Source organism: Thermobia domestica, chromosome 2, assembly GCF_964235325.1.
Source record: "Thermobia domestica chromosome 2, izTheDome1.hap1.1, whole genome shotgun sequence".
Classification (NCBI taxonomy): domain Eukaryota; kingdom Metazoa; phylum Arthropoda; class Insecta; order Zygentoma; family Lepismatidae; genus Thermobia; species Thermobia domestica.
Window position 1 is genome coordinate 11,348,196 of NC_137455.1, and position 27,482 is coordinate 11,375,677.

At 35.4% G+C, this 27,482-nt stretch overlaps 1 protein-coding gene across 1 annotated transcript in view; it reads right to left on the reverse strand.

The window, feature by feature from the left end:
* Nucleotides 1–27,482, reverse strand: part of Fatp3 (Fatty acid transport protein 3) — a 147,168-nt gene that overhangs the window by 9,606 nt on the left and 110,080 nt on the right. The window contains exons 6-9 of the mRNA XM_081738509.1: nucleotides 26,879–27,071; nucleotides 21,661–21,804; nucleotides 18,614–18,751; nucleotides 6,281–6,347 (exon numbers count right to left, since the gene is read on the reverse strand). Coding sequence (XP_081594635.1) covers nucleotides 6,281–6,347; nucleotides 18,614–18,751; nucleotides 21,661–21,804; nucleotides 26,879–27,071 — 542 coding nt within the window. The remainder of the gene's footprint in view (nucleotides 1–6,280; nucleotides 6,348–18,613; nucleotides 18,752–21,660; nucleotides 21,805–26,878; nucleotides 27,072–27,482) is intronic.

The following is a 27,482-nucleotide window of genomic DNA, read 5'->3' on the forward strand; positions in this document are numbered from 1 at the left end:
TCTGAAATACTCATATAATAACCTATTAGTAACAAAATGTATGGTTCATAGTCCTCCAGCCGTCTCAGCCTGGGATACAAAGTTGAAACCAAATATCTATGGTAAAAGTTTCAAGTATTGCATTTCCTTTTCTCAAAGTTTTTTTTTTTTCTTTTTTTTCTTTTAATGACAAGATAAAGTTTTATATAAAGTATTCTCAACACTAACCTTAAAATACTAACTTCAGATTATTTTGTTACAGCTTACGTTAAACTAATTTATTAAACTTTTGTCCGTGATTGTACTTTTAGTTCATTTCTCTTCACTAGTTCATTACTTAAACTTTTTCCCGGACAGAAGTACGTAATTTTAAAACTAGAGAACGGAATAATTCCTATTCACAAAGCATATATTTGCCTCCAATGTATTAGAGAGTTCCTTTGCTGTTAGCATACACATTTCTGGCGTGAGAAACCCGAGTTCGATTCCCGGCAGGAGCTCATGTGGTTCGGATCCCACGTTCAGTTGTAGGTCCAAGTCTCATATAGCCTTGCTGCTGAAAGAAACGCTAAACTGAAAATAAAATCCAGCGTACCAGAATTGGCAAAGTCCTATATCAGCAGATTCTAACTTTTTCCACAAATGATACCAGTCCAGCAGGGTTTAAACACGTTTGTATTGGTGAATACTGTAATTCTTCATAGACCTTTACAAACTACATCGAATCAGGCAGACTCATGCTACTTACACAAATTCAATATTACTGTATTTTCTTTATTGGAGCATGAAACTCCGCAGCACTGACTATCAGTCGATTTAATGTACAATGTTTAATTTATTTTGTGTATTTTGTGGGTACTAGAAATTCTAACTTATATATCTTTTGTAACATATGCGGCCTCACTCCTCGTAATAAGTTACAAAATTGTTCCCAATATTTGAGTTATGCATTGGCTATTCTGACAATGAGCGTTCGTGACTTGAAAGCTAAGTGTTTTTAGCATCTAAATGTGTTCTAAAGAATCAATTTATACAAAATAGGATGCCCCAAAATAGTCGCCAAATTCGAAAGTGATGTCTGTAAAGCGTACACAAGCAAAACAGTCTTTATGAGCATATGCTGTGAAATACTTCGTTTTTGATACAAAGAGAACTTGACATGACAATGAATCACAGAATCCTATAGGAAATATGTAAAATAAGACCTTCCTGTCTCAATACAGGCGGAACATTTATGTGCTGGACTCGCTCCGCGCATAGACATGCTGATATTGGGTGAGTGTGGACTTAAGAACGGATTCCCTCGTAGAGTACTCAACAATATGAACATAGCAACAAGTACGGTCATGCTTGGGTTAATGGTTGTAAAAACAAATGTCTGCAGTTACTTGCGTGCATCACAAACCACCGGCTGACAACAACTGGGAACCTACAACTCCACCGACACGAGCAGAGTGTTTAGCATTGACATAGACGCTGTGTAGATCATATACTCAAATTAGAAGTTAAGTGAAGAAGAAGCAGGCCCGTAGTTTGTACGTGAAAAGTTCCCGTATCATCGCAGTTCCGGTAGGAAAAGATTCGCACCACCGTCAATTATATGAACATGGATAGTGTATATCCCGTGTTCCTAAATGAGAACTGCCACATTCTATGATGCCAGGCAGTAGAAGAAAAAATATTCTACATATTGTGTATTCGATGCTTGGAATCAGCACAAAACAGTTAGGCTGGCCATAACTTGACCAGAGAGTAGGACAACCGAGCAGAGATACAGTACTGGGAACAATGCAACCAAGTTTTGTATTGCATATCCACTCGAGCACGTGCTAACGAAAGCCTTCGGCAACGTTATGACTGAAAAATACGACAGTGCACTCAGGCTTTTCGCGTCGTATCCTCTCTTGCCTCCCTCTACCTCGGCTTGCCTGTCTTGCCTCTGGTTAATGTGCGGCCAGTCAGCCTTAGCTCGCCAAGTGTTCCTCCAGGGTTCCTACTCATCTGGAGAAATCTATTTCTGTGACTTCTCCCCTGACTTTCCCTGGCCTTTGACAGGAAATTCCCTGATTTTCATGGCAGGTGTCGGATGACGTTGACACATAAATCAGGAATAAATAACGGTGAATATTTATATATGAGAACATTTATTCTATAGAGACATATAGTAATCAATTGCTTGTATGTACATTCCACTTACCTTACCAAATAGGTATTATAATGGTTGGCTAAGCTAAAATTGGTGTACAAATAATGTTAGAAAAAATATACTGTATTTCATAAAATTTCTGTGACTTTCCCTGATTTAAATCTATGGAATTTCGGAGGAAACAAGGAGTATTATGATGACAGTAGAAAATAAGAATGGGAAGGTAGTCAGCGAGAGAAATGAGGTCATAGGAAGGTGGAAAGAATACGTTGAAGACTTATATGAGAATAGGGATAGACCGTGTAGCCTAAATGTTGAAGTGGAAAATGAAGTAGGCGAGGATGATAAAGGATTTAGTATTCTTCGGGATGAGTTTGAAAAGGCTATTTCCGAGATTAGGAATGGAAAGGCAACCGGAATAGATAACATACCAATCGAATTCATTAAAAATATAGGAGACAAGGGAAAGAAAGAATTGTGGCGACTATGCAATGAACTATATGAAACAGGAGAATGGCCAAGAGACTTTCTGAAAACGATCATGATACCGATGGCTAAGAAATCGAACCCAAAGAGATGTAAGGATTATAGAACTATTAGTCTCATATCTCATGCAGCTAGAATCCTGCTCCGAATACTGAACAGAAGGTTATATGGAAGAACAAATAAAGATGTTGAGGAAGAGCAGTTCGGGTTCAGAAGAGGCAAGGGCACAGATCGGTGGAGGTTTTATAGAAAAAAGGAAAGATGTGTATGTTGTATTTATTGATCTAGAAAAGGCTTTTGACCGCGTGAATTGGGAATTGTTGTTGGGAGTTCTAACAAAGATAGGGTTGGAATGTAAAGATAGAAGACTCATAAGAAACTTATACATGAACCAACAAGTAAGTGTTAGGATAGGGGAAGAACTGACGGAAAAGAGTGCAAATTGGAAGGGGAGTTCGACAAGGATGCTGCCTCTCGCCAACACTATTTAGTGTCTATCTAGAAGAGATAGTGAAAAAGAGCCTACATGATTATGATGGCATTTCGGCAGGAGGTAGAATGATTTGATGCATAAGATTTGCAGACGATATGGCGCTTGTTGCAGAATCTGAAAAGAAAATCAATAAAATGTTAGAAAAAATGAGAAAGGGCTTTGAACAATATGGGATGAAAATAAATGTTAGAAAGACAAAAGCCATTGCGATTGGAACGAATGGGTCTGTCAAATATAAAAGTAGGAGGGGAGAAAATAGAACAAGTGAATAGTTTTTCGATACCTGAGTAGTATTCTTAGTAATGACATGAAATGCGAACGTGAAATAAAAGCAAGGATAGGAATGGCGAAAGAAGCCTTTAAAAGAAAGAAAAGTCTGTTTTGTGGGACCTTGAACAAAGAGTTGAGGAAAAGACTCATAAAATGCTTCGTGTGGAGTGTTGTACTGTATGGGGCGGAAACGTGGACATTATGTAAAGGTGACGAAAATCGACTGGAAGCCTTCGAAATGTGGGTGTGGAGAAGAATGGAAAGAATTAGTTGGGTCGAGCGGAAAATGAAATGAAATCTCTGAGTTTTACGTCCCACGGTTATGCCGGTTAGGCTAAAGGAGACGGTGATGATGAGTAATGAAGGTGGAATGAAGAAAGGGGGAGGAAACGGGAGAACCCCGAGAAAACCCACGCACACGGTGTTTGTCCACCACAAAGTTCACTTGGCGGGGGCTGGGATCGAACCCGGGACCCCAAGCACCAGAGGTGAACGCTCTACCACTGAGCCACCGCGGCCCTCCGAGCGGAAAACGAATGAGAGATTGTTAGAAATGGTGGGTGAGAAAAGAACACTTTTAGATATTATTAGGAAGAGAAAGAGAAACTGGTTGGGACATTGCCTAAGAAGAGATTGTATCATGAGGAACGTCCTAGAGGGTATGGTGGCGGGAAAGAGAGGGAGGAGGCGAAGGAGACTACAATTAATGGATGATATTAAAACAGAAAGATCATACGCGACGACGAAAAGGTTAGCGGAGGACCGTGGAGCATGGAAGCTTCTCAGCTGCGGCAAGTGACCTGCCAATAAAGGCAGAATACCTATGATGATGATGATGATGATTCCCTGATTTTCAGTCTTTTTTCCTAAGTTTCCCTGACCTGCATCATTTTCCCTGACTTCCCTGATTGCTGTGACTAGTAAGAACCCTGTTCGTTCACAACTATGTGAAGGGAGTTTCATTAGAACTAGTTATATCCAGATATGGATTGATAGGGACCTTTTGTCCTCATATTCATGAACACTGTATGTAAAAGAATAATAATAATAATAATAATAATAATAATAATAATAATAATAATAATAATAACTACCATATTTTTACAAATAACAATAAGTTTAAAAGATACAAACAAGGCACTGGAAGTATACGATTTTTTTTAATTTATTGGTTTGCATTTATATTTTGGCTTAGCGGTTATCATCATTTTTACTATTCCTTTTTATATTGTAAAAACGATTTTAGTTTTGTATGCATTTGACCAAAATGTAATGTCATATAAACCTGATTTTATTTTTTGCTAAGTTTAGTTCATCCCACGAGGTTATTCGTTTATCCAAATTCCTATGAACTTCGTCGAGTTCATGTAGTCCATTTTCTTATTTTCAATTATATTTACCGGCTGTATGTTCGTTTACGCAAGTTGATGAAAGTTGATTGCTTGCGTCTTTTCGGTGTTTGAGTTTATTTTCTTGGATCCAATGGGATGGATTATACATGATCTCATGCGCCTCCTTTAATATCATTATTAGTTTCCATTTTACTATAATATTAGTGTCATCTACATAAAGAGATACTTCTGCTTGTGGAATATTACTCGATAGATCGTAATGTAAATCAAGCACAGTAATGGCCCTAGTGCTGATCCTTGTGGCACCCCACATGTTATTGTTTGTTTCTCCGATATGTACTGTGTATTTGGCTTGTTTCTCTGTTAATGTATGTTGTTTCCAGTACTTGCCAATTTTCTAGATACCATTTAAACCAATTGGCTGCCTCTTATTCCGTAATTTTGTAACTTCAAGATCTGTATGTAACAATAAGTCAAATGCGTTTGAAAGATCAATGAAAAACACCTACACATCTCTCTCTCTTATCTAAATTTTCACGTACAGTTTCTAGGAAATTGTATATTGCAGTTTCAGTTGATTTTTCTTTTAAGAAACCATGTTGCTTAAGTGCTACTTATGTATCAACCGCAAGGAACAATTAAACTAACTTGTTTTATTTCAGCAAAGTTATTTACCCAACAGTGAAAACCACCCAATTTTCGAGTCATTTTATCAGTACGTTTTTTTTTTTAAATAGTTATTAACAATTAAATGCCCTTTTCGCTTAAGAGTAATTTTGTTAAGTTAAAATTATTAAAAATATGTCATAATAGTTACAACCACACAATGGTATACATATGTATATAGATGTGTGTGTGTGTGCATGCACTTCGACAGGGCAATAATTACTATTGGCCTCCCTCATGATATTTTTTGGCCTGTCATTGGTTTGAGATGCTGATTGAGTTCTGTTTCAATTGTGGAGCATTAGTTGTGTGGATCTTTGTGTCTCTTAGGCGTGGTTTCCATCCGATATTCTCTTTCGTAATGATGTCTTTCTGAGTCTCATCACATCACCTTGGAGATATTTGCTTTCGATACATGTAAGATATTCAACTCTTGGGTGATTTGCTCTAACTGTGCAGCCACCATATCCTCTTTAGGCACAGTGGCTTCCATTTTGTACCACCAACATCTTGCCTATTGCACACTCGGGTCCGTAATACTCATATTACTCAACAGAGGACAGCACTAACTAGATACTCGCGGTGCCCAAATATCCAATGTTACTATATTGACTCACAGACGCTGAAGAGAATTCGGCCGCATAATACAAAATAATGTAGTGAGGGATATCAATACTTTCAATGTAAGATACGTAATGATTTCCATTCTGTGTACGCTGATTAGTTTAATAAATATCATCTTGCTGCCAATTGGGAGATCTCAAATTTGTTTGCAGGGGTTAAGCTGTCTTGAAAAAGTCAAGCAACGCTACTGTTTCAATTCAATATATTTTTTTCAAAAACAGGATGTTCTATGATTAATATCAAAAGTACATGATGCTCTCTTACCTGAAAGTGTCTCCAGTTCTGTCCTTGAAGTAGAAATAACCAAGTTCGTCCATTTCTAACATATCACCTACAAGGAAAATGAAAAACAAATCTTAAAAAATAATTTTATTATTTGCAGTCTATGATGTATTATAAATTAGTTGTCCCTCCTAAGCCTTTGGACCACTATACAGTGCAACAATGTTCAGTACCACATATAGTTACACTACTTCATAGAAACTTACAATCTAAACCATTATAATTTATATTATTGTTAATAAAAAAAATCAAGTCTGTCTTGATGTCATGAGCGATCAGTCAAAAAAAGCTGGGAGCCACTGGTGTAAGAATTACTGCTCATTCTAGTTTTGGAACTAAGTATAACTTACACAAAAATAAAAGCTGATGAAAGAAAAAAAATGTGCTAAGTTTCAGTAATATTATATTATGTTTTACATATATGTAAAATTATTACTTTTATGAAATAATATGTCTGATGAAGGCAACGATACATTGCCGAAACTGTAACACATTATTAATAATAATAAGTGTTTGCTTTGGTCAGATTTTGGTTTTATCTTTAGTTCAATTACACAGCTGAGTGCCCGTGCTATCTTTCTTTCTTATTAAATTGATTTATAGCAGAACATGTTCTTTTTTTCTTTGAAATGAGCTGCAATTGTTTTATTTTTTATTATTATTGCTTTTTTCTCCAAGTCATTTTAAAATCTCTCTTGCTTTGAAAAAAAAAATGAAATGAAATGGAATATTTGACTTTTACGTCCCACGGTTATGCCGCATAGGCTAAGAGAGATTGTGACTATGAGAAATGAGTGAAATGGTGGAATGAAGAAAGTGGGAACAAATGGGAGAACCCCGTGGGAACGAATGGGAATATATATATATATATATAGACAGATAGATAGATAGATAGTAATCTGCAAGTGGTCTAGTTGCGGAAATTTGTCAGCAAAAAGACCACTTTTGCCGACTTGAGAAATTTGTGGTCTAAATGCGTAATTAGGCTTGCCAACCTCTGCATTCTCTACAACATATCCATGCACAGTAGATAGCCTCATTGCTTGGCAATCATGCGATTTAAGGTTTACCGCTAATCGGCCATACTGGCTTAGGTTTTCCTGGGTAAATCCCATTTCACGGGTAGACGTATCTTACAATTTCCATCAGAATATATACTTCTTCTCTAAAAATAATTCCATCTTACTACTTCATCATATTTTATTTTTCTCACGTTAGTGACTATGCCTTCTTCTACTCATTTGACATAGTTCTTATCAGTATAAGCCGCTATCAGCATTTGACATAGTAAGACAAACTCATTTAAGGGGTACACATTTTATAAAGGTAACCAAGAAAGTTGGGTCGCTTTTTCACCCACCACCTTCGAACATCGATATTACACCTAACACGTACCTGGAACATCAAAAATGGTCCCCATCAGCATTGACATCCTTTTGTCAACGTTACATCGACTGTTCTTGAAATGCCGCCCACGGACAACAGAACTCTATGATTCAGGTCAAAATAAAGCGAAAATGCTATATAATGATTTACCTTCTGGGGTCATCTTTAGCCGCTATGGGGAATCAAAATTTCACAATGTGGGAACGTCGCAGATTAACTTGAAACCATTAGCATTGCTCTACGTACTCATTAAGCAGTTACACCGATTGTTACGCTAATAAGTCGAGCTAGCGTCAACATCGACTTTAACTGCCATCTGGAAAGAGCCGATGTAATAATTTGAAAGATTGATAGATCTCTGTGGTTCTTTATCTGCGGCGTTGCCGCATAGTTGAATTCGCGTGTACAGACGAGGATCCGAAAGATGTACAATTATATATATTTTTCTCTTTATTTTGACTTGTAGAATAATGCTCTGTACTCCGTGGACGCCTTTTTTAGAACACCCGATACATATCGCAGAATTTGAAATTCACAATGTATGGAGCATTTAAATAGATTTTAAAAATCAGTAAAACTGAACAATTAATTAAAATTCCATTAAAAAATACTTAAACCAAAATTACCTAAATGTGAACGTTTCGGAGGAAAAAAATGCCTCTTCAGCACATACTATCTTCTAAGAAAACTAATTTTGTCTGTAAAATTACATCTCAGTGATTGTTTTCTTCTAACAGAATTACTTTTTTTCAATTCCAGTAGTCCTTCACAAAATTTCCCTTGTACCTAAATATTATTCTTCATGAGCACTAACGGTATTTTATAAAGGTAACCAAGAGGATTCTGTCGCTTTTCCACCCACCACCTTCGAACATCGATATGTCACCTAAGACGTACTTGGAAAATCAAAAATAGTCCTCATCAGCATCGACGACCTTCTGCCAACGTTCTGGAAGGCCATGGATTCCATCGCGGTAAAACTTGGTGGGTCGTGAAGGAAAAAAAAAAGTATCAAGTGCATTTTGACCTCTCCTAGGGATTTGAGCTGGCGTCCTCTAAGGTGATTGTCCAAAAAATGGAACAAGTGATAAGCGGACGGTGCAATGTCCGAGGAGTGGTGCAAAAACAATAGTGTTTCTCATCCAAGGCGTAGAATGGTGTCCCGGGTCATCCTAACCTCGTGGCGCTTAGCGTTGTCCTGTAACAGGAGGACCCCTTTGCGATTCAGAAGTGCTGGCTCCAGAGTTTTGAGAGTTTCTTGAACACGGTTCAACTGCTAACAGTATGCAGTTACATTGATGCTCTGACCAGCTGGTAGCAGTTCGCGATGCACAATGCCGCGAGCAGTCCAATAAACACACAGGAGAACCTTCTTCTGGTGCAATGCTGGTTTCCGCTGTTCTGGAACCGGTTCATAGGATGCAAACCAATGATGATGGCGCAGTGGAGCTTCGTACAGGACCCACTTCTCATCACATGTCAACACTCTGCTTGTAGTGCTTCCCAAGTTGATGGAGGTGCTGCCGAATGGTTTCTCCACTCACACTGAATTGTGGTCCCAGTTCCTCACATGTCTTGCCACTGTTTGCCCACGACCTTCTCAATCACAAGGCCATGGGGCTACGTTTAGGTTCAGCCGTGACGTCACAACGAGTAGGTACAAACAAAGACGACAGATTCCTGCGAGGTTGAACGACACTTGTGTGGTTAGTTAAACAGTGAGCGCGTCTTTTGAAAGTGTATGCGGTGGCGCTAAGTGAATTCTTATTTTAAATGTTTATTTGTGTTTAATTTAAGTGTTTTAAGTGTTTATAGTTTGAAGGCAAAAGTGCATTATACTTGTTGTGTCCCGAATTGTAAAGGAATTACGGAAACGGTCCAAAGGTTTCTATATTTCCAGTTGAAGACAATCGACGAAAAAATGGCTCCGTAAAATGTACAAAAAGACTTCATAGTCACCCAATCCAGCAGGGTAAGGCTGTATTTTTTTTTTCTCAGGATAGTTCATAAGAATGATTCTTAAGATATAATCTAAAAGAATTGTATTTTTATTTATTTGTTTAGTTAGTTTTTAAGTACGATATTAACTTACTTGTTTGCAGCATTATTTACATAAAAATAAGAACTTTCAGATTTTTTTGAGTGGTTAAAATAGATAGAATTTGAGCAAATTCATTAAACCAGGAGCTACCTATATATAGTAATATCATATAGTCTTCTCTGGAAGTAGGCAACAGTCAATATTCCTCAGACATTGACATATTCCTCAGATTCAATGATGATAATTATGATACGTACCAGATCAATAAATCAGTACCATACGTACGTAATTATAGTTTAATTATAGAATTTGTTTACTGTATCAATGGCAAAAATGGCAAACATGTATCTGCGAGTATCAACAATGCCTATGGTTGTAAAAAATAATAATAATAATAAAAAAAAAGAATGGTAATTCATTTTATATTAATGTTTGGGCATTCCCAATTAACAGACAGCAGCAATATTTGTTTATCATACATTAATTATAAAAAGAAGTAATAGCATCAAATATGAATAAGGAGCCTGTATCTTCTTCGAAACAAGCTTCAGTAATTTAGCCTATATGATTAAGAGGGTCAGTGAGTTGAAATGTGATTATGTCGATAGGCCTGCTTCATTTGTAGAACGAATTCAGGATGCGAAATCTTGGTGGGAGAACGAAAGAAATTTACCTTCACTTAATAGTTTTTGTTTAAATTCCACACCCATTAGCAAGTTATTGGGGCTGGGTAGGGGAATGAATAAAATGACACAATTGTCAGTAGTATGAAAATTAATTACAGTAATTCATATGTAATTAACGGGTGAACTAGTGGTATGGGAAGTCAGTGGTGTATGCAAAATTTCACGAAGAAAATGGCTGAAACATTAAAGAAAGACAAAAAGCAACTAGGGTTATTATGATCTGACAACTTTGTATACATAATTCCACATTATGTAATAATTACGAATGTTCATATATGTGATCTTTATCAAAGCATTCCAGTGGAAAGTTTTTTTTTTTTTTTCACTCCTACACACAAATTCGATTGTGATCATTTGGCACTGTCCGTGCTAATTGTTAAGTGTTGGTTACAGAATGTAATTTTATTGACTTCTCCGATTTCAGTTATTATCTTCGCCCTAGCTGTTGGTTCAGTGGCTAGCGCGTGAACCTTTTGTGCATCAGGTCTCGGGTTCAAATTCCACCCTCAACTGTAGATCTACTGTCCTCGTCTCATATAGACTCGGTGCTGAAAAAGTATGGTTTTGTTTGATTTGGTTTCGTGTCTCTCTCAGTTACATAATCAATTATAGAAGGCTTTCTCAAAACAGATTTGAAGATCTCTCAACAATTACCATTAAGCAACAAAATTTAGCAGATTATTTCTTCTGTATCAAGACCAGAAATTACTTTACGAGACGAGGCGAGAAAAACTTTTTAAAGAATTTAGACAAGACGAGAAATAGTTGTTCGTAAATCGAGACAAGACGAGAATCCTACAAAAAATTGAGAAAGATTTACTACTCTCGTGGTCCACGAAGAGGATAATATAACAACATTTAAATCATATTGATTATTGAAGTAGATTATGTAATCATTTGCATATCTTCAAATGGTGATGAATGCTCTTCAGTGTGTTCGTACAACCACTTTAATAATTTATGAATTTTTACTATGAATCGTGTAATACTAAAATACTGAGATCTAAGACTTGAGTGAACCAGTGTCGCCCACGAGACTTGACCAAATATTTTGTCTCGAAGATGAGACGAGAATTGCCATGTTTGTAGGCTCGTCTCTAATTTGAACATACACTTCTCGTCTAGTTTCCAAGAAACTTCTGTATCGTGAATAACATTACTCTTGAGCTTCTCCAAGTACTGAATTTCTCAGTCACCTTTCGTGTCCGTTGGTAAATTCAGCTTCTCTTTTAAATATAATTTCTTCCTAATCATTTTTTTTAAATTTTCGTCTCGCAAACGCGAGGACTGTATCTTGCAATACACCAAAAACATTTTCTTAAATGCAAACAGCTAATAATACCAAGCTGAAGTAGTAAACGCGTTTGATCACCGTATCTCCTGGGTGACGTGGAAAGCGGGGAATAATAATGATAATAATAATAATAATAATATAGAGGAAGAAGAATTAGTCGCAGTAGTAGTGCGACTTTCATTTCCTTGGTATAACAACATTAATTTGCAAAAGGTTCGTGGTGCCCCAGTGGTAGAGCACTCACCTCTGGGGCATGGGGTCTCTGGTTCGATCCCAGCTCTCTCGAAGTGAGTTTTATAGTGAACAAATATCGCATGGGTGAGTGTCTTGGAGTTCTCCCATTTTCTTTACTCCACCATTTCGTTCATTATCACCATCACCGCCTCCCTTAGACTAGGATCATAATTGTTAGTTAAAAACAAATGCAACTAATCCCTAGCAAGCACAAACCACACCTAAAAAGTAAAACAAAACAACATATGCGTGCACGGCAGTAATACATTTAAATGTGTTTCTAATTGCCAAATATGCTCTCGAAAGATTTTCATGAACATTTTCTCTATGCGCTCTAACATGATACAAAGATTTTGGAAAAAATTGTAGTTTTAAATGTTTCTAACCTATTATTCTGTTAAAATTTCGATGCCAGAAATATAATATTTAAGAATAATTTTCTTGATAATAACTTTCTTATTACCATTATCCTCTCAATAATAATAGCCTTAATTTGAATATGTTCAAAGTTCTATGTCTCTCTATCTCTTCGTATTGCTCCTTAGCACTCAATGCGTATTGCGTATCGCTTGAAATTACTTTACCTCTCTCTCTCTCTCTCTCTCTCTCTCTCTCTCTCTCTCTATATATATATATATATATATATATATATATATATATATATATATATATATATATATATATATATATACTTTAAAAATCATTTTTGTAATAAACTTGTCTTTAGCTCACGTATAGAGTTGCCCAACTCTGCCCGACACACTGCGCGTGCCTGTCCCTACTTTGTGTGACGTCACTCGCTACGACGAAGGCCTTCTCTCTTCCGAGGGTAGTGGTTTGCCTCAATTGCTGCCTGAAGATCTTCATTTTGTACATTTGTTGGTCTTCCGACACGTGGTGTGTCTTCAAGTGTTTCGTCACCGTCCTTAAACTTTGTCACCGCTGCACTGTCCGCGTAGTCACGACACCCTCACCAAAGGCCTGGCAAATGTTCCACCCCGCTGCAGAGGCGTTTGACTCTTGTTTGAACTCGTACAGCACACACGCTCTTATGACGCTCTGTGGAGGTCCCATGTTTACTCTGTCCTTACGCAAGTTCACGTTGTAATTGAACTGTCACAACCAGGTAGAATGTTGGATATACCCACATTAACAACTGACCTTCGCCTTATCTCCATTCGTATTCAATTCACGGTGTGAGGGCCAATTGAACACAGACCTCCACAAAAAAAGACAGAACTTTCTTGGTTACCTTTATATATAGCTTATTATTATTATTATTATTATTATTATTATTATTATTATTATTATTAATAATAATAATAATAATGCAAGAAACAATGATTTCTAGTCTCACTTGTTGACCGCATCCTATAGTTGAATATGCATTCTATTAAAGTAATAAAAATTCGGGTTCATTTCAAAGGAAAGTTAAGAAAGCTGTCCCATATAAATCAATGGGTTAAGAAGAAGAAAAAGAAAAAATAACTATCGGTCTTTGTTCAAAGAGGCAAAATAAATAAATAAATAAATAAATAAACGGATGCCCCAAAACCCATCCAAAGCCTATGATTGGGTATTGAATGCTTATTTGATAAATTAAGACCCTTATAAACCACACTTAGCTTTTCCGTTGAGATTTTGTTTATATACCACATCCGTCCTTGACGGAACGACCCTTGTGTGTTTATATGCCAGCCTGTTTTTAAAAGTCTTTTAGGGAGAGGTATTTGTCTTTCTTCAGAGATGCCATAAAGGAAAGAAAAGTCATCCAAGCCTATTATTGGGTATTGAATTACTTATTTGACAAATTAAAAGTAATTATCTCATACACCACACCCATTCTTTTGTCCAGATTTTGTTTATATACTACACTTGCCTTCAAGGAACGATTAAATGTGTTTATATGCCACATCCGTTTCTAAATGATTCTTTAGGAACGGCAGCAATCAGTCTTTCTTCATAGACGCAAAAAAAAAAAAAATAAATAAGTAAGTAAATAAAATAACGCCATAAAAGTCATCCGAGCCTACGATTAAGTATCGAATGACTTATCGGACAAATTAAAAATAATAGGCTTATAAACCACACCCATCTTTTCCGTTCAGATTCTGTTTATATACCACACTCACCCTCAACGGAACGATCGGTCATCTATTTATATGCCACATCTATTTCTAAAGAATTCTTTAGGAACGGCTGTAAGTCTTTCTTTAGAGACGCCAAAAAATCCATAAAATACATACAAGCCTATGGTTGGGTATGAAATGACTTATTTAACAAATTAAAATTAATGAGGTATATAAACCACATCTATCCTCCGCTCAGATTTTGTTTATATACCACATCTGTCCTTCATAGAACGACCGTTGTGTGCTTATATGCCAGCCTGTTTCTAAAACATCTTTTAGGGATGTCTATCCCATCTTTCTTCAGAATGCAAAAAAAAAACCACCATAAAAAGTAATCCAAACCTATGATTGGGTATTGAATTACTTATTTGACAAATTAAAGTAATCAGGCTTACAAACCACACCCAACCTTTACGTCCAGATTTAATGTTTATAATCCACACCCGTCCTCAACAGAACGATCGGATGTGTTTATAGACCACACCCTTCTCGAAATAGTTTAAAAGATGTCATATTAGTTTGAGATATTCATAAGAAATACGAACATGTGCTGGAAAGCATAGTGAAGATTCTATTTTAACTCCTTCTTAGATCATACTCACCTTTCATCGGTCTCCGTTGTGCATTTTCACGCAACACGCATTGACTCCTTATTCTACGTGTATGAATGGTAATATTACACTCATCCGTCTTTGCTTGAAAAAGATAGGCGGCCCATCTCCAAGAGTGTCCCAGCGCCCACGGACGAAAATACGCAAACATTTTGTATGAACTTAACCTTTTTTTTTTTTTTTTCCTACAGTTTCACTTGACAGAAACAGTCTATCAAATTGCCAATCGTTGTGATCTTTTTCAACCTAAAGTGACCTCTGCTTGGTTTACAAAATATTCAATGACTCAAAAGAGATAGTGGTGCGTATTTATCATTTCAATAGAAGTAACGGGACTTCCAACGATCTGATAACTGCACGCTCTTTGGATTGTGTATTTTGTGATAATGTCTAAGTTATACAGAATTTTTATTTTGGAACCTGTTACTAGTTTTATATATAGAAGGTCAGTACTGAATGCTACATTTATAGATATACATATGCATAAAAGTTATGATAAGGCAGGGACGTTCCGAAAGCTCATACGGAAGGGGTGCGGGGCAGAGGTTAATATGCCGACTGGATATGATGTACAAATAACGAGATCTATATAAAATAATTTGGGATTTGTAATAGTAAGACCACGGATTCGATCCCCAGTTCAGTTTCTCTGAAATATTCTCGGCTTGCCCAGGTCGAGGTGGCTCAATGGTGGAGCGTTCATCTCTGGTACATAAGATCCTTGGTTCAACTCCAGCTCGAACCATGTGAACTTTATGCTGGACAAACACCCTGTGCGTAGGTTTTCTCGAGGTTCTCCTGTTTTCTCCCACTTTATTTATTCCACCATTTCATTCATTTCTCATCATCACCGTCTCCTTTAGCCTAGCCGGCATAATTTAAATATTTAATTTCATTTTCTCTGCTTGCCCGGGGTTACGTCAATGATTTTGTATCTTACTCCTTCAGAAATACACAATTTTAGATTACAGAATGCATTATCAAATTTAAATTATATAAATTTATATACATATCGAACACACTTTCCATAACACCAATAAAATACTTTTTTATTTTTAAATACTGTTTTATAATATAATAAATAATCGATTTGTATTTGAAAACAATGTTAGTAAAAAATAATGTAAATATATTAATATTTTACAAAATTTTTATGCCTCTACATAACAAAATTCACATTTGAAGAGCTATTAGATAAAGAGATTAGGAAAAATTGTTATAAATTTGAAGTTTGCAGTTTCACATAGTTACTCTTGCAATTTGTAATTAATTTCTAGACGTTGCTAATGTAAAAATATCATCAAGATTCAATAAAAATTAAAGAATGACAGTTTCCTATGAACTTTTGATTTCTAAAATATCTTCTTCCAGAAGACTATTCACTTAGTGATAAGATATGAAACCAGGGCCGGCCCTAGGTAATTTGCCGCTGCGTGCAACGCCATCATTTACCGCCCCTCTCCAGAAAGAACAAATTTTGAAAGTGACGATTTTAAATATGCTATCCCATCATACCAACGAAGGGGAGGAAAAGTGCACTCGCACTCAGAAAGGCCTAAACAATTCAAATACAATCTAGTGTCTGTTTTTTTCCTTTAAATGATTATTTATTATATTAAAGATAAAGCGAACACTCTTGCAGAGGAAAGATGGCAATCCTTTTTTTTATAGAATCCAATATCGAGCTTCAATCTCAATTTATCAGTTTGCAATTCCAGTGCAACCAGCTCTTTTATCTTTATTTCTTGATTTTCCTTCTGCACCTAATAAAAATAAAAAAAAAAAAAGAACTCGTTTCCACCTTCAATGATAAGGAACTTGTTTGTGACAAACACAAAACTAGTTTTTATATCAAAACTATGATGACTAACTAAATGGAGCAGGTGTTTGCTATTGTTCGAGAATTGAGTTCTTATATTTGACAACAATCAAGCAACTCATGCTGGGATTTATTTGACCATTTGCTTTAGCACTGACCATGTGACCTTAAACTAATGCGACGTAAACATGATTTATGAATGTAGTATTCAAATAGGTCAGCTTAGTAAAATTAAGCACCATCATGAAGTCAGTTTGCAACAAGAAATATTTATTTTAAATAATACAGTTATGACAGATTTTGCCACCCCTCGAAATTTGCCGTCTCGTGGAAACGCACATGTTGCACATATGGAAGAGCCGGCCCTGTATGAAACTGTTACAAAAATGAACATCCTGTGTTCCTTTCGAGTGCCCCGAGTGAAAAGAACATATTAATGTTAAACGAGGATTTGAAAATTAAATTGCATTTTTCAAAACTCCATTTTTTTTGTTTAGCAAGGTCATAGTAGTTCGAAATTCTTCCGCCAGACGGCAGAGTGACAAGTTGCAAGATGGCTGTCTGTGTTTCAAGTGAAGAATTTTGTGAGTCGTTCCAAGAGTTTTTTTTTTTTTTTTTTTTTTTTTTTTTTTTTTTTTTGAACAAACTGTGTTCCATGTGACAGAAAGAGAGAACCAGGCGCGTACCCAGAAATTTTTGTTGGGAGGGTTTCAAGCTTTGGGGACGGGGCTCTAATACTATAAGCCACTACATCTATGTAATATTAAACGGTATTATTCTGCATCCGACAAGACAATAAGTAGTTGTAAAATACTTCCATCTATATTTTCAGGGAGAAAATGATATAACTAGATTGTTTTTATCAGAGAAAAAGTACAGATGAAGTACAAGATCAAATATTCATGCTACATCAATCATTTCCCTGTTAGACAAGTACGGCTTTATTGAGAAAGTGTACAAATGTATGTTGAGTTCGGCAGTTTTGGGACAGGAGGTCAAGTAAACGCCTTCTAGATTGTTACCAAAGGAAATTTACTAATTACAATTAAATTTAGAAAGAAAGAATTGGAAGAAATTTACTTATTCTTAAATCTTTCTTTATCGTTCGTTAGATACTGTTTTAAATCATTATCTTGAGATAATCAGACTTAAATTTACTTTGATTTCAAACAGATAGTGTATAAAAATTTGATAAATTTGTCTGTGGCTACTATAAAAGATTTACGGATTCATTTAATTATTTGTTCCTTTTCTAATGCTATACATTTACAGAAACTAAAGAAATATTAATATTTCTCATAAATTCAATAAAAACATACGAAATATAGGGCATATTATTTCAGCTAACATACAAATTTGATCACATGGAAACTTATAAAACTTCTAACACATTACATCTTTTGTTCCAAATATATATTTTTCAGCACCAGAAAAAATAAAGCATCTAACTGTACAAAACGGATGTGAAAATATAAAGAATTTATTTTACTTTGGACAAAACAGCTTACTGGATCTAACATAGTATTTTCTAAAAATATTTACACTGATAAAGCGCTAAGCAAGGATTTGTATTCTAGTTTTATCACTGTCTTCTTCTTTTGAAGACCCTGGGCGTTTATTGTCAAGTCGAATTACGCAACGAAATACTGTCCTTAACGTTCATTATGCTGAATTATTTCGTAAAATTTATTTAAGACACAAAGGTCCCTGTACATTTAAAAACATGCTTTCCTATACATAGTTAAGAACTCAAAATCTTCAACAAAAGATTTTATTTAAAAATCGAAACACAACGCACTGAGCAAGGTTATGTGATAAAAATATATAAAACACAACGTAACAGTTTCAACACACGAACTGTGCCTTCATCAGAGTTCCACTCCTTCTCTGGAAGTCAGATGGGGACAGTGTGTTGAAACTATTACGTGATTGTGTTCTTTATGTATTTTTATCACATTGCCTTGCTCAGTGTGTTGTTGTGTTCAGTTTGAGAATATGACCTAAACAATAAATATTTTTAATATTAAATACAATCTATAACAAGCTTTATTTTTACCTTCTTAGTAGCCAGATGCTTAAAATAAAAATAATAAAAAAATATCAGATGTTTACCTGAATTAAAAGCTGAATCGCCATAATGAAACACGTTTTGAATGATCTTCCTCTCCGAAGCGTTTTTATCAGCATAACCTTGGAAAGAAGTCATTACGTTTTTGCTAATTATTTTCCCTACCAACATTCCGGTTTCACCTGAAATATAAACAAAGCATTTAGATAAGATTCACTTAAAGTACTTACAGGAATGAACAAGGATTATCAGTATTCTTCCCTTACTTCAAGAGTTAATAGCAATTACAACATCTAACTAACTAACTAACTCTATGGCCTATGGAACCCGGAGGTTCAGTGCCGCGTTCACAAAAGCTCTCCACTGACTTCTATCCTTAGCCAACTGAATCCAGTTTCTACTTTGTATTTCTATTTTTCCGAGATCCATCAATATTGTCCTCCCAAATGCGCCTAGGTCTTCCTAATGGTTGTTTTCCGATTGGACTTCCAGTTAAAACTTTGAAAGCGTTCGTACTTTCTTCCATCCTGACTACATGACCTGCCCACCTGAGCCTCCTAGATTTGATGAGCCTAACAATGTTTGGTAAACAGTCTAAATTATATAATTCCTCGTTATGAAGTTTTCGCCATTCCCCATTTCTGTTCCTCTTGGGTCCGAATATTCGTCTCAAGATCTTGTTTTCAAATACTTTCAGTCTACCTTCTTCCCTCAGAGTAACTGACCATGTTTCACAACCATACAGAATAACAGGCATGATATATATTTTAAGCTTCGTTTTATATATTTTAAGCTTCAAATTCCTCGACAGAATTCCGAACAAAAGATTTTGAACTGAATAATAACTCGAATTCCGTGGTTTTAGTCGACATTTAATTTCTTCGTGAATGGTTTTGGTCTGTTAAGACATGACCTACAGTACCTAAAATAATGTGGCGTTTTCTACCCTTTATTTTCTTGCCAGCATCATATTCCCTGTACCTAATTCAATTGGTTACAGAATCCTGAAGGTTTATCACAGCATCGGAAATAATAATAATAATAATAATAATAATAATAATAATAATAATAATAATAATAATAAAATATAGTAAATAAAGTTAATATAATTACTATATCATACGAATATTTTATAATGCAGAACTCTGCAAGTTTATCAATATTGGCTAGATAAAGTGGTAACACTGCTATCACATGAGAAGCGTCAGTCAGGTATTCGGTAGGTAAGAACGAAAGTTGGATGAGTGAGTTGAGAACGAATGTGTGTTATTTTAAGTCAAATACTGCAGCGTCATGAAGTAAAAGTAGAGATATCAAACTCCGTATCGAGAGTTCAAGAGTCCTGACGACATGTTTACGAGTCCTGACGAGAAGTAGAATAACGTGGCTGGATTATAATTGAAGTGGCACGTAGTCAGAGTGCACAGAACTGTGTGAAGCATATGGTGAGGAAGCACTGCAGCAGCGCGACGGCTGAAATTGTTTCGAGAAGGCAGAAATGTTCAAAATAGCTCCCGTTCAGCACAGCTTCAAATTGACAACTACACATTTCACCTCCATTCTTCCCTGTTGAAGTTGGGTCGCGTGGATGGCGCATGAGTTAGCCATACAAGTATGAGTATACCTCAGAAACTGCACTCCACAGCATTCTTTGGTTCTGGAAAATTATAGCTCAGTGGATACCCCTTCAAATCACCAATATGCAAAAATGACAACGCTATGCAACTGCACAAGACGTAGCGCATTGCTACCAGAGGGTAGGTGAGAACTTGCTTTGACGGACGAAACCTGGGCTCGATTGTATGAACTTTACTCGCAGCGGCAATCCAATGAATGGAAGTATCCTGATCACTTTGTTCACAAATCGTGCGTCCTACGCAAAGTGACGTGCAGATAAGATTTAAGTCTTACTGTGGCTTGTGACATTCATTGGGCAATTTTGTCCCATTCTGTACATTAACAGGCAAACGGTCGGTGCAGCCTACTACTGAAACTCCTTGTAGCATTACATTCGTCTTGCGCATAGGAGAAAGCGACGAGATTTGCAACACCTATAATCTTGCATTAGAATACCGGCTATCAAACAGGGGCCTATTACCCAAAGCTACTAGTCTTGTAATATGTTTCGTACAAGTCGAAAAATATCAGGAAGTAGAAACATTAGAATAACAGTAGAAGTCATTTCTAAATACTAATGCTGATACTTCTAATTTGTCATGATTTTATGGTATACCTAACTGAATTGTTTTATTTAGCAAAAGTTTACATCAATATTACAAGACTAATGCTTTTGAGAAAGAAGCTCCAGTTAACGCTGTACAAGAAATTCTGCGTAAATGTTGGTGAGATGTTCAAACATCCACCATATTCAGGGGCGTCATTTATGGGGGGAGCAGGAGGGGACAATTACCCCCCCCCCAAAGAGTTTGAGGAATTCATATACTTTAATAGGTTGTCTACTAATATATTACTACAAAACGTGAAGGTCTTATGTCGGTCGAGCTCTTGCCCTCCCTCAAGCGAAGTCTGAAATGGCGCCCCTGACTATATTCTCCTGACATGAGCGACTACTATCTCATCACCACGATAAACGAACTACTTCGTGGGAAGCATTACAACATATAGAGCAGTCTCTCCAAAACTTGAACAAAGATGGACGTGCTGACGAGGTAAGATGCCTTCTTCGTGGCAGAAGGATGCAGACAAGGTGGGTAATTATTTTCTGAAGCATTGTAACTAGTATTTACTTTGGCAGTAAAGTCAGGTAAGAATTTTAGCAGTGTTGACAGTACTTTTTATTCAGCACTTGTACTTTTTCAATTTTGGTAATTCCTTTAAAATTTTGTTCATTTTTAACTTAAGTACGACTACGCTTCTTTTAATGCTTACACGTGCTTTACGTCAAGATTTCAGCGTTCCTTTTAGATACAGAGTTATATGATATATGAGCATTCAGTTTCGCGTAAGATCCAAACCACATGCACTTCCACCGGGAATGGAAACTTCACCTGTCACAGCACAGAAACAAACGAACAAACACAGACAGAAGTAATAATAAACACGCACTTAAAAAAAAAATCGAGAATAATACCTGGTTGACAACGAACGCAAAGTCCATCTGGGCCTCGGATTGGTTCACCAGTGTCTTCATCAATTTTGATCAATCTGAGAGGATAGAGGCGACCAGCATATCTTGGAATAAAACCTACGGCTCCTGCCTTGTTATCGATGTTAACTATTGAAGAAAAATATTTGTTAAACATTCAATAATGACGATCTAAACATAAGATAATCATACCTTATTAACAACTTAGTTTCTCAAAAAGTTTTAATTTTCTCAGAGTCACTGCTTTGTTATACATTTCATGTTTAAAAAAAATCACATAAAATGAACATAAAGAGTAGATGAATGGTATTCTTCAAAGTGAAATTTGTAGTTATTTTCCTCAAACTGTCTAATTAAAAAGGAAAATGTCGCGATTTCTTGAAAAGAAAAGAAAAACATGGCAACTTTTGGAAATGTACTTTTTTTTTTCTTTTTTAGAAGGCTGCGAAATATCATTCATTTTAAAAAAATCATTTCCCGTCTTTTAAGAGTCTTTTCTTTAATCTTAAGTCAACAGATCAAGAATCACAAAACTACAATATAAAACAGAATATAATATAAAACAAATTATTTGTGAAGTGTAGGGAAAGGGAATTAATGATTTTTGTTTATCTTTTGGTTTCTGGTGAAAGGAGATTGGCTGTTGTAGTCTATGATAGCCAATCAGGGATTTTTTCGCTATCCCTTATATTGAATCTGTCATTACCTGTGTATTCATAGTGTTTGATGAAGCCAAGTGGAGAGTTGATGAAACTGTTACACATTAATAATTTTTACAGTAAACGTATCGTTTTGCTCAGCGAGAAGTTTAAATTGGATTTAAGAAATAACCAAAACTACATTTCTATTTCCTAATTCTATATAAAGAGTATTCACACTGAGCTACATATTAATATTTGGCTGGTTGTAGTTTCCGTTTCCATATTAGTATATTGTACAACAGTGCTATTACAACAACAGTATATTGTACAACAGAGCAGTTACAACAGTGCTATTCAACCGGGTAACGCGTACCCCTGGGGGTACGCAAAGATAATTCTGGGGGTACGTAATCCGAAAATAAGCATATTTCCAATATTTATTGAATAATCAAAGTTGGGGAATTTTTTTCTTTCCAATGGACGATTTTCGAGATGACGTCACGCACGTCTAACACTTCCAAGTAATCTGTTAACATTTATTGTATACAGTCTCAGAATTTGTTTTTCCACATGCATGAACCCATTTTTTACATTTCTGTAAATCATTCCGCGGTTTTGGAGACGACAAAAAAAAATAAAAAAAAAATCATGTAGTTTGTAGTCTTTATAATTATATCTAAACATGTGTAGTAAGTTTGATAAACGTTTTCGATTTAATTTAAATAGCTTCAGGAGTACTGAGGAAAAACTTCTATGATTACGTAGTTTCAGCAAGCGAAAGTTAATAATCGATACGTAATATTTATATTGGATATTTATTGCAACCTCTCGATGAAATAAGCAATCCTATAACCATCAAGTATAGAATATATCAATATTGAGAAACTTCTCATCGATATTTCAGGCGTAAATCTTGAGCATCTTTTATCGGGATGTGGTAGGAGAAATTCTCATGGTGCTAGTTATTCACATTTTCTATATAACACTTAGTGGCATTCATTCTCTTTAAACTTAATCTATCACAAATCGTTATAAACAGTGACCAGACAATATATGGCAACGTAATTCATCTATTTCCTATGTATTATATATAACTAATGAATTAATATGAGATTAAAACTTCCTATTTCAGTTTAGCAACACCAGTTCCAGGAACCTCTAATAAATTCGTTGAAGCACGTGTCTTAAATTTAACCATCAGCACCAGAAACTTCTATGTATTTAAATGTGAAAAAATCTTGGAGAATCAATGTTGCCATAACCATTGTATATCCACTTTGCAGTTTTGTGGTTTATTTATTTATTTCTCTTTTCTTACTGTACAAACATGTAAGATTTTTGTTGTTCTGAACATAAAATTTACTTCTGTGTAAGTACATTATCAAAAATTCAATAAAGTTGATATCTACGTACAAAATTATGTATTATTTTCCCCAAGCTTCCATACATAACAAATTATGGTTCCGAGTGTAAAATGCCTTGTACGTGAGTTGGTTAATTTTCGTTAATAAAATTACTAATAATGTCCTTCGTACCCTTTATCAAGAGTTCCTCTTTCTGTATTGAGATCTGAGTTTTTAGCTCTAATATAATAGGTAGTACCGACTTTTACGTAGGGAGATCCAGGCAACCACTCGGGGCCCCGGGCTTGAGAGTAATACTTTTGACTTTTTAAAACATTTTTGGACAACAGATTATGACATTTAATAAAAATCTTAAGTTTAAAAAAAAAATACCAGAATAATCAAACCGACGACTAAAAGGAATATAGTGAAACCTCTCTAAAGCGGACAGCCGTAGGGAATCAATATTTGTCCGCTATAGAGAGGTGTCCGTCTTAGAGAGGTTTTGATATTTTCTTACGTAAATTAGTAAAGAGGGTAATATGCAATTAGTAACAATATTTTTGGATGAATCATGTATTCACGAATATTACCAAAATGTTACTGTACCTGTGTTGTCCTCTGCTGTTCAATACTCTTATGTTCGAGGCACAAGATGGAAATAAGATGTTATAGTTCTCTGCACTTTACACTTACGTTTTCAGTATGTCGCTTTAATTGGTGGGTTAATTGCAGTCCAGTGGTGTCTTTTTTGTGACAATATGTGTACCCGCGGGCAAAAACTACCGAACTTGTCTTCTGCTTGGTTAGAGATTCCAGCAGGACAGTAGAAAAACGTGTTATTCCAAACGGCGGGCAACTGTCAATCACTTTTGTGTCTAAAACAGCTTGGGTGGGAGTGGAATGCAAGCAAAGGACATGAGAGTGTTGTTAAACAGAGACTCTTCGTCTGAATTGCTGTGTAGACAATTGAGGAGAGAAAATGTTACGATGCTTTCTTGGTGACACATGTATGAATTACTAAAAATGTATTTTTACAATACTTTTCAACTTATTTATAGAGAAAGTGTCCGTAATACGGAGGTAAATAATACCTATAAAGAACAGAAAAGACTGTCCGTGTCCGTACTAGAGAGTGTCCGCTTTAGAGAGATTTGTCAATATGTTTTATCCTATTACAGTGTTTGGAGATTACAAAATATGTCCGTTACGGGAGGTGTCCGTTAGTAGAGGTTTCACTGTATTAATATTCGAGTTAAGGAGCATATTAGGAAATCTAAAGATGATATGTAAAGATGCAATTTCAGAACTTTGAAAATACCTACAAAATTCTAAACATATAACTCACGAAATTTCTATATTACATCGTACCACCTCGCAAAATGACAGGAATGTACTTGTTGAGGTCTATTATATTAGAGTTAAGAACTCAGGTCTCAATTTGAAAAGAGGAAATCTTAATAAAGGTTGGGAAAATGTTACAGACATTGTTAACAAAAATTTATCAACTCACATACAAGGCTTCTTACACCTGAGATCATATTTATGTATAGGGGATTGAGGACAATAGTACAAAATTTTGGTACATAGATATCAACTTTACTGAACTTTTATAATGGACTTACACAGAAGTAAATTTTATTATATTCAGGACAACAAAAGTCTTATATTTGTTTGTACATTAGAAAAAGATAAATAAATCACTGAACAACAAATTGGATATACAATGGTAGGTTATGACAACATTGATTCTCCAACATTACCTCGCATTTAAATACATAGAAGTTTCTGGTGCTGATCGTTCAATTTAAGACACGTGCTTCAACAAATTATTGACAGGTTCCTCAAGCTGGTGTCGTTAAACTGAAATAGAAAGTTTTAATCTCATATTGATTCATAAGTGTACTTAGGGTATTTTCTTTAGGGTAAGAAAAGATTACTTAACTAGCAGACTCAATATTGGACTTAAGAAGAAGTTGGTCAAGTGCTATATCTGGAGCACTGGACTGTATGGTTCAGATACTTGGACATTAAGGAAGTTAGAGAAGAAATACTTACAGAGCTTTGAAATGTGATGTTAGAGGAAGATGGAGAAGATGGAAAATGGATAGAGAGAACAACAAACGAAGAGTTTTTAAAACGGGTAGGAGAGAAGAGAATACTTTTAGCCAGCATCCTTTGTAGGAAGGCCAATTGGATTGGACACATTTTGCGAAGAAATTGTCTTCTTCATACCGCCATAGAAGGTAAGATGGAAGGAAAGCGAGGAATAGGAAAAAGAAGAACACAACTGATCGATGATTTGAGAAATAGAAGAAAATATTGGGAGTTAAAAGAGAAAGCTGAAAATCGAAAAACGTGAAAGAAACATTTCCAGGCCTAAATCTAAATATGAAAAAAAAAATCTTATTAGTCCCAGGACCTACTCAAAAGGGAGATAATAATAATAATAATAATAATAATAATAATAATAATAATAATAATGATGATGATGATGATGATGATGATGATGATGATGATGATGATGATGATGATGATGATGATGATGATGATGATGATGATGATGATGATGATGATGATGATGATGATGATGATGATGATGATGATGATGATGATGATGATGATGATGATGATGATGATGATGATGATGATGATGATGATGATGATGATGATGATGATGATGATGATGATGATGATGATGATGATGATGATGATGATGATGATGATGATGATGATGATGATGATGATGATGATGATGATGATGATGATGATGATGATGATGATGATGATGATGATGATGATGATGATGATGATGATGATGATGATGATGATGATGATGATGATGATGATGATGATGATGATGATGATGATGATGATGATGATGATGATGATGAAGAAGAAGAAGAAGAAGCATAGGAAATTAATAAATTACATTGCTGTAGATTGTCTGGTTACTGTTTATAAAGACTTGTGATACATTAACTTTAAAAAATGAATGCCACTGAAGCGTTATATATAAGATGTGAATAACTAATACCGTGAGGATTTAGCGTACTACGTACATTCCAATGACAAGCGTCAGAGATTTCCACCTGAAATATCGATGAAAAGTTCAAGAGTACATATTACTCATCATTGCCTGTGGAAAATATAAAGTTAATATTGTATTCATTTATAATATATTCTATACGTTCAAGTATCTGTTAATTTGTCACTTACTTAAATTGGAATTTCCTTCTGTGGCTCCATAAAATTCTCCAATTTGCTTAACTTTAAATCGTTCGACAAACTTGTTCCATATCTGCGGTCTAAGTCCATTCCCAAACATTAACCGAACTTTATGCTGAGTTTCCTCTGGTTTATGTGGCACTGACAGAAGATAGCGACAGATTTCCCCGATGTATTGAGCAACCTAGAAAGAAAGAAACCAGTAGTTTATACAGATTATTATAATGATACAGCTGAAACAATTACTATCTTGCCTTATATTTAATCATTAATTATATGGACATTTGAGAAATGTTAAATGCTTATTTACCATGACGTAAGTTCGGTTATAATAACACATCTCTATTTTCGTGTAGAAGATGATCCAATATTTTGGAATGCAGAAATATACACTCTTTATACACGGACATGTACTTTCGTCTAAGCTTGCTGGGTAGTATTATTAGTAATGATATGAACTGTGTCTGTGAACATGAAATAAAAGCAAGAATAGGAATGGTCAAAAAAGCCTTTAGGAGCAAGAAAATATTATTTTGTAAGACCTTGAATAAAGAGTTGAGAAAAAGACTTATAAAATGCTTCGTGTGGAGTATTC